At 37.8% G+C, this 16023-nt stretch overlaps 1 protein-coding gene across 5 annotated transcripts in view; it reads right to left on the bottom strand.

Moving 5' to 3' along the window:
* Positions 1-577: 577 nt before the first annotated feature.
* EPS15L1 (epidermal growth factor receptor pathway substrate 15 like 1) overlaps positions 578-16023 on the bottom strand; it is a 46024-nt gene continuing 30578 nt past the window's right edge. For 3 of the 5 annotated variants that reach the window (XM_030231691.2, XM_050986021.1, XM_050986024.1), the window contains 2 exons: positions 10380-10585; positions 578-5883 (listed from right to left, as the gene is read on the bottom strand). In XM_030231691.2, coding sequence (XP_030087551.2) covers positions 5737-5883; positions 10380-10585 — 353 coding nt within the window. In that variant the 3' untranslated portion in view covers positions 578-5736. Of the gene's footprint in view, positions 5884-10379; positions 10586-12927; positions 13031-16023 lie in introns of those variants that run through there. The other 2 variants (XM_050986023.1, XM_050986022.1) reach the window with 2 other exon arrangements.

Here is a 16023-nt window from a genome sequence, read left to right as displayed (position 1 = left end):
GTCATGGTTTTATGAGAGATAAGAAGCATGACACAATGAGAATTGGGTAGGGATTGTGCCCATCTGTGACACACTGCACTCAAATCCTCCAAAATGTGAATGTACTAAAAATACTGGAGGGAAACCTCCCTTGTCAACCTGCTGCTGACTTTGACCAGGTAAGCAGGAGCAGAACAGCTGGGAGAAGAATGAGTCAAAGTGAGTAAATGAAATAGCCCAATAGTGAGGTGTGTTTTTCCGGCCAGCCGAAGGTTGTCCCTAGTGATCTTCCCAGCCACTCCCAGTGTCAATTGCCAGGACATCCAGCACTGCTGCACACAGTCTGCTTGGGAAGGGTGTGGTGCTGGATTTGGGACTGGTCTGCTCAGCCCAAATCTGACTGGGACAAGGAAGAAAGGGAAGGACAGGAGGGAAAACAGTGCAGAGGGCACCAGCAAACAGGAAAAATATTTCAGTGCAGAGAATAGAGATGTTCTTCAGAGCAAGATTCACAAACTTAACAGAAAAACTTGTGAAACTGTGGACAAAAAAAAAGAAAAAAAAAAAAAAGAAAGAAAGAGTGCTGAAATCTCAGAGCTCCAAAAAGTAGCTTTCATTTATTATATTAAACAATAACATTTCTCTTATTATATTAAACAATATAACACATGAGATAGGTTAAAATTAAAATACCTTACAATTTGTTATAACATTTGAAAGATAAACATAACCACAATAATGTACATATTTGGAGATATTAGTCAGCTTTAGGTCAACACTGCAGTTTCCACTTTGTGTTTCCACCTTTTCAAGTCAGACTGAAGAATGATATATTAAAAGGGACACCAGAAGAGCACTCTGCACTTGCAACAGCAGAAGGAACCACAGTCACTAGTCTTCCTTTGAAATTTAAAGGGAGAGGCAGAAGTTGGAAGAATGAAAATTCCATTTTATAACAAATTAGCCTTTATTTATAAATCTTTAAAGTAAAAAGAGCAGTATATCAACTGATCAAACAGATGTGTCAATGAATTATAGTTAACATATTTACTCTAAAATAAATCTTCTACGATTCCATCATACTCCAAGCAGAATTCCTTTCTAAGAAAAGATGGTTGCTGTGAAGTCTGCATAGATGCAATGTATAACCAAACACATAACCAAAAACCTGGTTGTTCCACTAGCATAGGAAGATAATTGAATTAGATCATTGACAGCAGAGATCAATTCACATTAACAGAGTTCCAGCTCTAAGTGAGGATTAAGCAGAAATTAAACTCCTGAGAGGGAGGAAAAAAACACAGAAGAAAGGAGAAATCAAACTCTTACACAAGGGAAAGCAGCAATTCTACTTGGACCAAAACTCCTTGGGCTATGGTTTTACGGAACAAATATTCTTCTCAATGGAGAAACACTAAAGAAGAAACAGTAACCCCAAAAGGACTATAAGAAGAATTCAAGAAAAGTGTGTTATCCTTGAGCATAAGATGACAAAAAGATTTCTACAATAGTGGCAACAGATTTCACAGATAGGAATTAAAAATAAAAAGGCTTACATAGACACAGCTTGGAACTTCCTACACTTTGAGAGCACAGTACATGGAACCAGATACAGGAAGGACTGATGACCCTCACAGGGCAAAGGTTCCATGAAGAAAAAGTTGCCTATATAAAAATACTTCTTACAGTATTATTGTGGAAGTATGACTTTTATGAGCATCTGTTTTTATTGCAGGGTGACTGGGAGGTAACTGAGGGAAACCACTGAAGGCAAATGTGAGCACACAGTTCTGTGAGGGGCAACGTGGTAATTCAACATCTGTGCCCTATGTGCACTGTCTGCATGAGCAGGTTCAATGTGAAAAATTGTTTGTCTGTCCTATTTAACTGCTGTGCCTCAGTGCTCTGTGCAATCCAGGGCTCTCCATGAGTCCATCCAGTAGTATATATTCCATATAAAACATGTGAGCCACCATAAAACCCTGCTAAACTCTGATAGCTCAAGGTACTGCAGAGGCTAATAATTTATCTGAGTAGAAAGAAGAATCACCGCCACTCTTTCCTCTAAGCCAAATATGCAATGGATATTTGTTCCTCCTGTGGCAAAAGCTTAGGTGGAAATGGAGGAAACACAGAACTGGAATCCAGATGACAATTATGTGCAACCAATCTAACTGGAATGAAGCAGGAAAAACATGTTTTCCACCTTTGCCTGTGACTGTTGGGGGTGTGTGTATGGGAACAGCTCCCCACAAATAATTTTTTAAAAAGGAAAAGAAAGAAAAGAGGGAAGAGGGAAACTATGAGAAAGCATAGAAGAAAACTCACTGCCTCTGCCCAGAGAAGAAAGATGACATGCAAGATCAGCAGTTGAACCTACTTTCCAAACAGATACTTTAAAAACTACAAAGAATGTGAAATTACATCCAGTGCAGATAATTACTACTTTCTGCCAGGGTTCTCTTAGACCTGGCACAGCTAATGAACACAGTTTTTCATGTCAATGAAAGAAATCTTGATACAAATTGATTAGAAATAATTTCTCCTCTTTTCTTTAACCAGGACTTTGAAACTCTCAGAGCCATGAGCTACTCTGAATTTCTGTAAAGACTGAATTCTGTATCCATCTGTGGTTACAGAATTAATACATACACACAAGGTTTAATATATAGAATATATATGCATATTCTACATATTCACTGTATATACATATTTTATGTACAGCACAAGGAACTATATACTGGACATAGCATGTGGACATGTATATACACACACTATGATTACATTATACAATACTCTCTCTCTCTCTCTCTCTCTCTATATATATATATATATATGTATATATACACATAGACACAAATAATATGGATCTCACTGTACACTGTATATGCACTGGGGGTATTCACATTTTCCATGTCTTAAATTGGATGTATTTTCTCTGCCTAAATAGCAACAGGCCTGTTTGTGCTTTAAATTTCACTGTCTGGAGGAAGAAAAGCAATGTCTTGCAATAAAGTTTTGCCTCAAAAAGAGCAAGTGCAGGTATTGTACACACTGAGTTACAGCATAGGGAAAGAATGTGGGGAATCTTCCTTTTTATATGGAAAATTGTATTAAATACAAAGCAAGAAATCACAGCTAGGTTTTCTTCTACTGCAGTGACAACATTTTGAATCAAGAGTGTTTCAGTAAATTTAAGGTTCCTAAATCTAATACTGTGCATAGACAATATATTGGGTTCTGTCCCTGTTCATTGGTTGATCTGCAGTTACTGTCCAAGTAAATATGAGGAAGAGTCAATAAGGAAATAAAAAACGGAGCCCTAACACTATACAGAATGCTGGATTCACATTTCCGTCTCCTTGCTGGACATCGTGAAAACATCATCTCATTGGCCTAGAAGCATTATAAAGTCAGTGTTTTAGGGCCCTGACAAAGCAGCAGAAAGTCCTGTTATGGTACAGAATTTCAAAAACGCATTAAGCTCTTTAGTCATCCACCTGTCCCACTGGAGTGACATCATCCCATCCAGAACTGGTATTATTTTCTAAATTTTTTTGTAGCAGAAGAGACACCAGAAGGACTCACATCCAAGTGAACAGGAGGATCTTACACATGAGTACACTTTGTATAACTGCACTGAGAATCTTGTAGCCACTTGCATTTGAAAATTGCTCTTTCATGCAAAAGTTTTATTGTGTTACCTAAAGACAGACACAAGTTAGCTCTCAGAGATTTCAAGTTCTATACACCAACAGGAGAGAGAATTTTTTGTGTTTTAGTATGTTTGATCATGTAATCAAACATACATTAGAGAAGAATTATTGCAATGGGAAGCTATCTCAAATCAGGTTCTTCAAAATTAGAAATAGCTTCTATTGCATCCCAAAGGGCTCATTAAAGGGCAGTATTAAAGACCATTATATGTCTGGTTTTGGTATTAGACATAAATTTTCTCTCCTTCTGAGGAGAATAAAAGGCTTGCATTATTTGTAGTACCATTAGCACAGGAGATACACAGCAAAAGGGGAGTTGTGACTCCTAAAAATAACATCCTAAACACGAATAGATGTGTGTGTCTGCACACCCACCCATCCACCTACCTCCCCACAAAGGCCTGAGACTACAAATGCCACGTCCTGGCTGCATTTCAGAGCTGAAAACTACCAAGATGCTAAAATAGATCCAATCTGACTCCTCTGTGTAAGGAAAGCATCCAGGATAAGGCAATCCCAACAGAACAGGGAAAGATTGTTTTCATTCACTGAGCAGGCACTATCATTGTAGTATGAAAACAAAAGTAAGGAAGCAAGGACATGAAAAATAGAAACACATTGATGAAGGAATATCACATTAAAAAAAAAGAGAAAATGTTGTAAGACAAGGGCCACACCAGTAAAAACACAGAATGTAAAGATTTTGTATTGAAGGGCAGGAAAGAAGACTGAGGACATTTAAAAATGCTGTGCTAGATCCCTACTCTACGAGACAGAAAATTCCAAGGCAAACACAAACAAAGTTTTAGAATTCCTGTAATCAGAAAAGGCATTTCTAGTAAGCAAATTAAATTCACAGACTTATTTTTTCTATGACATGTCAAACACATTCTGTGTTGTGTTTTCCAGGTGGAAGCATTCAGTGCATATAAAATCTGTTCCTACCTGGTCTGAGTCCTGCAAACTGGATTTCAGAGCCAACCCAGACAGTGCTGCCAGAACTGATGTGTGAATGTGTATTTGGCAACTGAAATCTGATTCAACTTGGCTTCACTTCAGCTAAAGCTGCTTGATCTGTAACTCCAAAGAGGTGGAACTGAAGAAGCAGAGGTAGAGACTGTCCCAGAGAGTCACCTGGCTAACACAACCTATTCTGTGTGCTAGGAGCTGGAGTAAATGAGGGTACAATGAGTGCTAGGGGGGAGCACTCCTCAAACACGGCAACTTTCCCACCACTTCATTTCTTGATGTCACATTAAAGCAGCGCCCAAATGTGCATCACCACCTTGCAATCCTGTTTGCCTACAGTAAAGCAAACTTTTACTTCATATTTTAACTGCTAAATTATTTATCCCATTTACTGAATTAATTCCCACTTTTAGTTGTATACAATTATTAAAACTCAATGCAAAAAAAAGTTTAAATTAGAAGAATTATTAATTTCTAGAGTCTTCAAATTTGTACTGTTTTATAGAGTTCACTGTATCCATCATATATAAATTGTCGGATTCTTTTGTAAAAGCCACAACTTCTGGATAAAAATTTACTGAATTTATGCTTTGACATAGATGATGCAGAAGAAGTACTGATTAGCCTACCATGAATTATTAAATAAATGTAACAAGTGAAAGCTAATTCTATAAATATTCTCTTTTTGTGACATTTTATTTTAAATCCATACTGCAGCCTCAAAGACCCAGTGGAATTCAGGTTATAAAAAAAACCAGATTCACAAGCTGCAGTTTACTTTATGCAACGTTTGTGTTTCAGATAAAGAAACTTTCAGTACCTTAGGATTACACATTAATTTTCTTACAAGCAATAAATTTTTATCTAGAACATATGATACACCTTATACAGTGATTCCTGCAGGTTATACACTTGAGAAGCCACACAGAGCCTGGTCAGACACAACCAGCCAGTCCTGTTCAGATCTGAAGGTGACTTAAATTATTTTCACAAATATAAACCAAGGATTTAGTATTTTTATAAAAGCTTTGTTCCAAGGTTTCTCTTGAACAGGGTGGAGGCCAAGACCCTTTTAAGAGTTTGGCATGTCAGCCTTACTGAGTGCAATGGCCAACTCAAGGTCTTCTTGTTCTTGTCTCCTCAACCGAGCCAGTCTTTCCTGCTCTGCTTTTTCACTCTCTCTCTTCGCCCAGGCCAGCTGCTGTTCCTCATTTCCAAACTAAAAAATGAAAATGGAAAATAAATTAATAAAGTTACCAACCAGCTCAAAGAAATTATGCAAAAAATACAAAGAATCAGACTTATTAAATATACAGCTCAAGTACACCAGGCTACCTTAGGGCAGTTCTAGATTGACGTAGAAATTCACTCACTGGTTTCCTCACTTCATCCTTTATTTCCTTAATTTCTTCCTCCTTCACTTCCTCCTTTGATTTATTTCCTTAATTCCTCCTTCCTTTACTTCCTTACTTAGTTTATTTCCTTAGTTACTTCCTCCTCCCACCTGGAAATTAACCCACATGGGATGCAAGTCCCTGCATCTGTGGCTCAGATGGGTATGAAAACTGCCAAAAAAACCCTCCACAAGCACAAAAAAAAGGAAGTGAATGGTTTGGAAGCACAGTAACTACAACCATTTTTAAGAATAAATAGCTGGTAAAGCTAGTAGTTATTTATTCTTGTGCAACTGCACAACAGAGAGTTTTATTGTGGTAGTTCCTCCCAGGGGGAGGGGTTTGAGAAGTGATTTTGGACACTGCTGACATGTGGGAAGTTTCATCACCAAATCAAGTTACCCAAAGTGCTTCTGCTGCTGTTCATAAAATACACAGAGTTTCACCAGTAAGAAATAATGCGAGAGAATCCAATTTACTTCAGCAGAGAACACTAAGAAAATATCACACTTTATAACATTCAGCTCCTCCAAACACAAGTACAATGCAGCAGAACTTGTACAAAATTATATTCTAGTATTTACCATTGAATGCAAAAGTTTGCTTGTTTGAACATTTTGAAAAAAATCTGAAATTTTTTAATTAAAATCATAGCAATTTCAAACTCAAATATAATCTGTTCCCCACTAATTTTAGCATTTGCTGAGGAGGAGGATGGGAGCAGCTGCATGTAAATGTTTGCATTAAAGCCCACTACTAAAATCTGCTTTTTGGTTTTCGTTTTGTTTTGAAGGTTTTTTGGGGATTTTTTTTTTCTGTGTATATGCAGGAAAACATATTATTTGAGCAGTTTTTGAGGAGAAAACTTTCTCTCTGTACACTGCAAAAATTCCTTGTGGCCCAGGACACAGTGAATCTAAGCACTGCTGCAGCTATACCTGCCTAGACCAACCTGAAATATTGAACTGAGTGTTAAAATGCAAGCTTCAGTGCTAAACCCTGCCTAGCTGCATTAACACTGTGATGGTCCCACCCCAGCCTCCGCCTCCATTCTGCAGTGTATCTGTAATTTCTATTTTTTATGTATTTTGAAATAAATCAGCCTATCTGAATTTCTTTTAACCCAAGCCCAATTCTAATTTACTCATAATTTAATCAGGCCTCTGCATGCCCATCATTCCTCATTTTTTTTTCCAAGTATGACTTTAGAGATGCTTTGATGAAAAAAAACCCACTTTTCTTCATGCAATATCTCTGCTTTCATTGCTATAAAAATTTAGATGAGAATCTTTGCATTTGATGTTACTGAAATACAATAGAAGTGTAACACCTTTTGAGATTTTACTTTTAAAATGGAGAGATCCTACTACATTCCACATTTAAATAATGTCAGCTGGTAGGTAAGACTGAAAAGCTCATTAAGATTTTAAATATATTATTTTTTTCATGGTAAAGACAGATACAAATGGAAGCAGGAATTCTCTGCTTAGTCCAGGAATTTAGGCAGATCCAACTGGGATGGAAAATGAATGGTTAAAATTTTCAGAAATATAAGACACTTTGGTCAAACTACTTGGGATATTTTTTTAATGTTGAGAAACCATTTTTACTTCTATGGCTTCTATTCTAGGATAAGGCTTCCAAAGTTTATGAAGAGTCCCAATTATAACTTGATTATGGGACACAAGTTATAGTTTTGCAGTTAAAAGTGCTGCGTGGAAAAAGAAAAAGGAAAAATAGCCAAGCGATTCATTGGAAACAAATCTGGATGTGCCGTAATACACGTGGTTGGCACACAGTACCATTTTCAGGAGATAATTCTCACCATTGAGTAGTGAAATAAATACAGAACAGTTCATTAATCCTACAGATTCTTGCACAGATTGTCTATAAAAAGGTAATTTACAGGTAATTTTACACAATAACAACTTTTTGCACATGTCCAGGTTTCAACGAGTCTAGAAATATGTGTCACATGTGGAATTGCATTAAATGCTTCCTTTCCTTTTTCAGAAGTACAGTCAGACCCAAGGCATAGATGAAACCAGCAGACTGCAGCAAGACTAATCAAATCACAAGAAACTCCACTGATTTGTGTGTGCTGAATTTCCAGCTTGTACTGAGACAAAAAGCTTAGTGCTAAGAGTTCTGTTTCTTGGCAAAAAAACAAAAGGCTTTTCTTGTTGTTCTGTAAACTGCAGCTGGAACCCAGAAATACCTGCAACCTGAGCTACCAAAAGACTATTTTGTTCCAATGAATCATATTTAATGACAGCAACAAAGTTAAGGATGCAATGAAAATATGCATAAACTCTAGGTGCATGAATTTTTCCAGTGTGTCAAAAAAGCACCAGATTTTCCTACTAAAATATAATGAAGGTTCTCATGTTCTTTCTTGGAACAGTCAAGGATTTCAATTAAAAATCAGGTTGTTTGATTATTCAGTTCTACATGATTCTGTTCTCAGATTCCAAGGATTCAAAGTAGATGTCAAAAACCTTCAGTAAGTAAAACTGATTTTCATTTCCATTATGAACAAAGTTTCCCAACCATGAGGCATAGAGAAGCACAATATTCTCAATCATTTCAAGGTAACTGGCACATTTAAAACATCGTACAGAAGGATTAGAAATTGTCAAGTGTAGCAGCATAATCGTGTCATAGAAAAGGAAAAAACCCCATGAACTGAGGAGAAAAGGGATCAAATCTGTCTTTTCAGTCAAATTCAGTCAACATCTCTTTTTTTTTTCCCTACAGGAGGAGAAATTAATTCAGAAAACTGATTTAAAAATTTATTCACATGATGAAATGTCATTTAACATTGTTAAGGAATTGTTAAGTGGCTACTGCTCATTATCTCATTTTTCCTACTTGTTCCTTATCTTCTAGAGTTCATCTGAGCTGAGAACCTGATGGCACAGCAAATTTGACCCTGGAGCACCCACGAGGACTGGGATCAGAGATTTTGGTTAATCATTTTATACAATCACTCAGAGTAAACCACATTTAACTTAAGAAATACAGTCGGGAAAGTAAGATTACAACTGGGTAACAGTCATTCCATTCCACTGCCTTTGATTGCAGGAAGAAATTAGAGGTTGTTGAAGAAACTTCAGATAAAGCAGGTTTTGTGTCTTATTTTTATTAAGAATGTCACCAGTTTGTATACAATCAGAATTTAACTGTGCAAATCCAACTAGCTGTGGTCAAACATACAACAAATCTTGAACTTGGACATTTCAAAAGTGATAAATTAAAGCCCTGAGGCCAACTAAAGTCTGCACAGATGACCTCAGCTAACAATATCAAATAGGAAAGTGATACACATTTAATATTAAATAATATCTATTAAAAAAAACCCCCAAAACATTAAAAAGAAACAACCTGAAAGATTCAGCTTAAATATCTCCCCTTGCTGAACACTGTCCTGTGTCCAGCAGAGCTAAGGAACAGAGTAAGTTCAATTTTACTGCGTGGCAACATGAGAAAACAAAAACATGTGAAAGGAGGAAGAAGCCTGAGGCTGTGGATGGAACAGATTCTATCCACTTATGGAAGCAATAAGAACCACACCACCATTGCAGTTACAATGGTTCCCAATTCCAGCACTAAAACCAAAGCCAGGCTTTGGAAATCCCAGTATTTTTAATTGAATGGGGACCTGGCTTTGTTTTCAAACATTCTGGGATTGTCTTCTGGAGTGCAGTGTGGACCTTTCTCTCTTGGTTCTACAAAACCATTTTGTTTTCTCTGTCTTTTCTACATCATCAGTAACAGGAACAAAATTCAACAGCTAAATTTTCAATTTCTGTCTCAATTTCTGTGTTTCTCTATGACCACATTCCATCATATACAGCAAATGTCAGAATTTTCTCCACAAACAGTAACAAGTACTTATTAGAAACTTTCTCTTCATGGATTCGCTTCTCAGGATAGGGTGAAATTGCTAGAGAAATGTTCATTATCAATTGTTTTTGAGTCTTTACATCATTTGCTCCAAAAAATCCATTTACAAAATAGCCTCCATGCAACAAAAGCAATACACAGATTCTGCTACAAAGAATTTGAGAGTAAAGGCACTCTGTACTAAAATAATTTAAATGCAAGTAAACCCTTGAAAATTTAGTAGGAAACTTCTTTTTTATTGAAATAACGCCTTTTTATTACAGAAATATTAATACAAAAACAATGAGGACAGCATGAAGGTACTGAGAGACAGAAGCCAGGGAACAGTAGGTTTGCAGGTAAGACAAAAACCCAACAGAGATTGCTGCAAGCAGAGCAGAAAGTGGTTTGCTCAGAGACAAGGAACTTAACTTACAGAGCTGAAGTCTGCAAACCCCAAGGAAGAGTCTTTAGAAGTTTTACTTGAAGAGGAGGGAGCAAATGGATCTTTTCCACTAAATGGGTCCCCAAACCCCTTTTTACTTTGAAACAGGTCACTGCTGTCAGCCCCAAATGGCTGGAATGGATCATGGGGCTTGGGAAAATCTGCAGACCCAAGGTGGCTTACAGGAGTACTTTTACCTGGAAAGTTTAGGAAAAAAAAAAACAACAAAACAACAAAACAACAACAAACAAACAAACAAAAAAAAAAAAAAAAAAAAAAGAAAAGAAAAAAAAGGAGAAAAAGAGAAGTTACTTACCATGGACAATGCAAAGCCCTGAAATAGGAAACTGTACTGATATTCTTAAGCATCATCCATCCTTCCTGGGGTGGGTGAAAATTTAACCCAGTATAATGGTATTCATTTCTCAGTGCAAATAATCTAAACCAGTTGTTTTATTTAAGTGGATTAATCTATTTATACATACCAAAATATTAATACCATCAAGATTTTAAATGATGAAACCCATTTGTTCAGAAAAAAATTGACAAGTATGACTTTGATTTTCCAGAATTAGAGATATTTCAAGTTTGAGCTTGATATTATATAGAAGACAAAATAAAAAAAATATGTATCACTAAAGATAAGTCACAGTATATAGGATTAAAGAGTAACTTAGCTTTCACTTTATAGAATGCCTGCTTTTTTTCCTGGAACTGGTTCATCCTTCTACCACCAGGTACACAAAGAAAAGAAGGCTGATTAAGAAATCACCTCTCTCTGGGGTGTTTGCTCCACAACCCACCTTTTGTAGGTGACTGTTCTTACATTCAACCCCAACAACAAATGACATCATAGGAATTATTGTGTATACTCATAAATATTATGTGTATACTTAATTTGTTGCAATTAAAGCATCAAGGATTGATTTTTAATTCCCTTTGCCAAAAGACTATTTTGTGAGGTCAAGTAACTAAACAGATAAATATATTTCTCCCTCTCCTGCCCCACATTAAAAAAAAAAAAATAAAACAAAAAAAAGATTGCTCCTGAGAAGTATTTGTCCAACTTCCAGGGAAAATATTCCTTGGATGAACATTCTTGATTGCAAAATGTACTTGATAAATGAAAATCTGGAAACACTCTTAAAATAAACCAATACTCACAACATTCTGCATAATAACCTGAATTGCATATATTATTTGTAGCAAAGAGCTGCTTTGAAATATCCAATTATTTGAACTATAATTTAATAGGAATCTTATCATTCATTCCCATTATGATATACATACTAGAAAAGCACAGAGAAATGGATTCAAACCCCAAATTTCAGATTGTTCTTGGCACATCTAAGTCATAGCCTGGGAGCTTTTCAGAAAGTACTTTGGTACGTGCTCACACACTTCAGCATATATGCTCAGATGCGTGGAAATACTTTTATCAAAGGGAAATAAAGATCAGCAAACTTGCACTGAATAAATGACCTATCCAGTAACTTGCAGTAAATCCCAGCTCAGCCTCTCCTGCCCCAGGGCCAGCCAAAAGCCATCCTCCCTTGTACTCAGCTGGCCTCTATTCCCCAAAGTCAGAGGCATGTGTGGACAGGAAGCTGAAGGAATTGGGTATCCAGGGAACTGAAGGAATCAGGTTTACATGGAGCTGAGGGAACTGGGTATCCAGGGAACTGATGGAATCAGGTTTACATGGAGCTGAGGAAATCACACAGACTCTCATTAGCGCAGTGTCAACGTCAGACTCAGGTGCAATACTGGCACCACTGGCAGGCACTGAGCTGCATGCAAAGTGGGAAGCAAGCAAGCCCCCAGCTGAACAAGCAGACAGAGAGAGACATGGAAAACAAGGCACGTGCAGTAGGAGATAGAAGTGGATTTGCTTAGTCCTGACAGTGTTTGAGGGGAACTTGATCATAGTCCTGCAGGTCTTCCATCAGGGAAAAGGTGAATGGATTTAGACTGGACCAAAAGAGATACACATCAGAAAATCCACAACATTTTTAAAACTTAAGGCTACTCCAGACTGCCCAGGGAACTTATAACATTCATAGAATCAGAGAACATCCTGAGTTGGAAGAGACCCTCAGGGATCATCCAGTCCAACCCCTGGCCCTGCACAGCCACCACAACAATCCCACCCTGTGCCTGAGAGTGTTGTCCAAATGCTTCCCGAGCCTTGGCAGCCTTGGGGCCATGACCATTACTCTGGGAGACATTCTATCAACACATCCACGAGGTTTGAGAAAGTTTCTAGAAATAGCACTGGTTCAGCTCCCTTGAAGCTGGAAGATAAAGGCGATCTCTTAAAGCTCAGCACAGCACAATTTTCCAAGGTTCAGTACATGGATAACATCTGCAACATGGATATACAGATCCGCATGGCAGCAATGACCCGCGTGACTCCTAAAGAGAGACAGAACAGGCTAGTGCTTTGTCCTTCATGGAAGGAAGTGACAGACTACACAGCAAATTGCTCTCCTCACAAGCACAGACCCTCCCTCACCCAACCTGCCCTTCCATAGGGCACCTTTTGCTCTCTGGAATGACATGTTGCACTTCCATCCTGTCCATCCTGGTGGCCTCCAGATCTCACCACTGCCAAGCCATCCCATGCCAGGGGACATGCAAGCCTGGCAAGAGATGAGCAACTCAGCATTTTGTATGTAATGCTCCACAGAAAAGACTTTTTTAACTTGTTTTAAATTAGAGTCATATAATTCCAGAATAGTTTGAGTTGGAAGGTACCTTAAAGCTCCAGTTTTAGCCCCCTGCCATGGGCAGGGACACCTTCTACTAGATTGGGTTGCTCCAAGCTCCATCCAAACTGGCCTCGGAGAATTAAAAAGAGAATTAAAGCATCTGCATTTCCAACTTTTGGTCAAGGCAGAACAAGAGCCCTCTAGGTTATTTCCCCTTCCTCTATTGCCAGTTACCAGCAAGGAAATTCCCCCTCATACCTCACCCTGTATTACCCAAAACCAATTTGGATTGATGGAGGTAAAACTGACCCATTTTAAGCTGCTTTTTTCTTAGGTTAAATCTTCTGCTAGCAAAACCACTTTGTGGAATTGGTGACTGTTAACACAAATGCTGGGTTTGCAACGTATTCGTTCGGCAAGACTGGTTTTTCTGGGTGGCCTGTTTAAGGTTTTTGCACAAAGACCTGGGTGGTTTTGAACCTGCACAGAGCACCAGGGTTTCTCGTGCTTCATCTTCACAAAAGATCACAAAGAATCACTTTGTAGAGGAAATGTCACCATGTAATGAGAGTTACTGCTAATGATATTGAAAGCTTTCATTTTACACACTGAGTGCCATTTTCTTATGTTAAAGAATAGAATAGATGTTAAAGAATAGAATAGGGTGGTAATTTTTCTATTTTGAAAAAAAAAAAAAAGTGAGAGGGAAACACTTATGCAATCAGGTTTATTTTTGCAGAGAAATTTTAAGGGCAGCACCTATTCTGAATACATCAACGACAAGGTTGATGATCCACAAGGACCATCAAGTCCAACTCCAAGTCCAAATCCCTCTTTTAGTGCCCTTTCTATATTGTTCACAGTTTGCATTATCCTGCCACACTCTGCAAACATGGTTTTGAGGCCTGGCAGAAGTTTGTTTGGTTCAGTTAGATGTTTAAATTTACTCATGTACTAGCCACAAATTAGTAACAACTACACCAGCATTATCTTTCTGATGTCTTGCTTACAGCAAGTATTTAACTACACAAAGATTTTTGTAGTCCCATGTTTAGTGTGTCAAGAACGTGGGTATGGGCTTTCCACAACATAAAGCAAAAGTACCCAAACCACAGTTGAAGGTTACCAGCTGTACTGATGGACATTGGTAAAATTGCAATACTGCAAAATATAGTCATTACTGAGATTGCATTAACCTTCCATTTGCTGGAAAATGTTACATTTGTACATGACTCTGCTCACTGTTCTGAGGTATGGCAGGCAAACAGTTGTAACCCTTATTTGATTTTTCTGCTAATAGTTTCAGGGGAAAAAAGTTCAGAAAAAAGCAAAACAGGTCCTATTCTGAAACCACAGCAGTTTCAGCAGTTACCCAAGTGGTGCACCCAAACCACACCGAGGACTCACTTCAGCAAAAAGAGATGATGAACAAAATGGTTTACCACAGTTACTTAGAGTGAACTCCACCCATAAAAAGGGCTTATCTAATTTCAAACCCCATAGCAAACTTGAGTTTGGAGGACTGATACCTATATTTCAAAGCAAATATAACCTCACTGGTAGGATGCAAACACAAAATTTATCTTATTGAATTACAAGATATTGACAACGAAGTGAAATATTTAGAACTGTCTCAATATTCTATGTTTCAACGCTGGGCCTGACTTTCTGCTTAGAAGAGGATCTTGCTAAATGATGAGAAGCAGCATTTTTCCTGGCTTTGAAGCCTAGATGTATAATGCTCATGGGCAAACAGGAGGGAGTGGAAATGACACAACTTAAAACTTTCCCTAAACAAGGGCCCATTTCCAGGATACTTTCTAAACTGAAAAATAGCCTTTAAGAAGTCAAGAGCTGTGTTGCAGAGGATAAGGAGTGATAAGGTAAATCCATACCTGGGATTATACCTAAGCATATAATCCCAGGACTTCCACCTCTCCTGTTTTTTCACATGGCAGAAGAAGCCTCAGGTGCCTCCCAGCACATCTTTCTCTTGGCAGTTTACCAAATTTACATCTCATTCCCAACTTACTCAGCATGTTTTCCACCATCCTGTTAAGATTATCCAGCTCCTCCAGTGACGCAGAGTAAAATCTTCATAAACTGAACTCACAGAAAAAATTATTACTAGTTTCAAACTTTGCCTGAAGGTTAGTTACATTAAACTAAATTTTCTACAGAATACTTGGAGGTCTTTGTCTCCAACAGGAGCTATTGCAAACTCAACTATTTGATAATGTTCTTTGCAAAAAATCACAACATTTTTTGTAACAGAAGGGAGAAGTTTTCCCTTGCAAAACTCCCTCAGAACTGTTTTTGCTTAATGTTTGCAAAGTTTGCACCTTGAGTTCACCGAAAACTTCTGCTTAAGAGAAACATTCTGACAATCTACAAACTTCTTGAAAAGTGAGAAATCGTTACATGTTTAGCCCAACAATCTGCTCTGAAACAGCTTGTGGACAACCTCCTTCAACCATCACTACTGAAATATCTTTACTCTGAGAGGCCAGCATAAACAAGAGAATCAAAGCATGAATGGAATTTTTAGCTTGTGGCCAGGCAGGTGCTCCACCCATGAGTCATTTATCCTACACAACAAGGGATGCCTGTGCTCTAATGCAACTGTCAGGTCTTCTAGAAGGCATGAAAAACAAAAAAAAAACTTTTCCTGTCAGTCACAACTTTGAGGCTGATTTTCTCACTCCTGGCTAAAGATGAGGGTAAAAAAATAAAGGTAAACAGGCACCAGGGTACTTGTGAATAACTCTGGGTGCTGAAAAAGTTCTAAGGAAACAGGTGTGTGGCATCATGCACAAATAAACATCCCAGCACTCCTGTCATCTCACAATGAGTAAAGAACAGAACTCTATACACCCTGCTCTAGATCAAATGACTGATACCTACAACTTCAATAAATCCACATA

The sequence above is a fragment of the Serinus canaria genome, chromosome 28 (genome assembly GCF_022539315.1).
Source record: "Serinus canaria isolate serCan28SL12 chromosome 28, serCan2020, whole genome shotgun sequence".
In the NCBI taxonomy this organism is placed as follows: domain Eukaryota; kingdom Metazoa; phylum Chordata; class Aves; order Passeriformes; family Fringillidae; genus Serinus; species Serinus canaria.
Note: the sequence above shows the minus strand (reverse complement) of the source record. Positions and strands in the feature narration are given on the sequence as shown.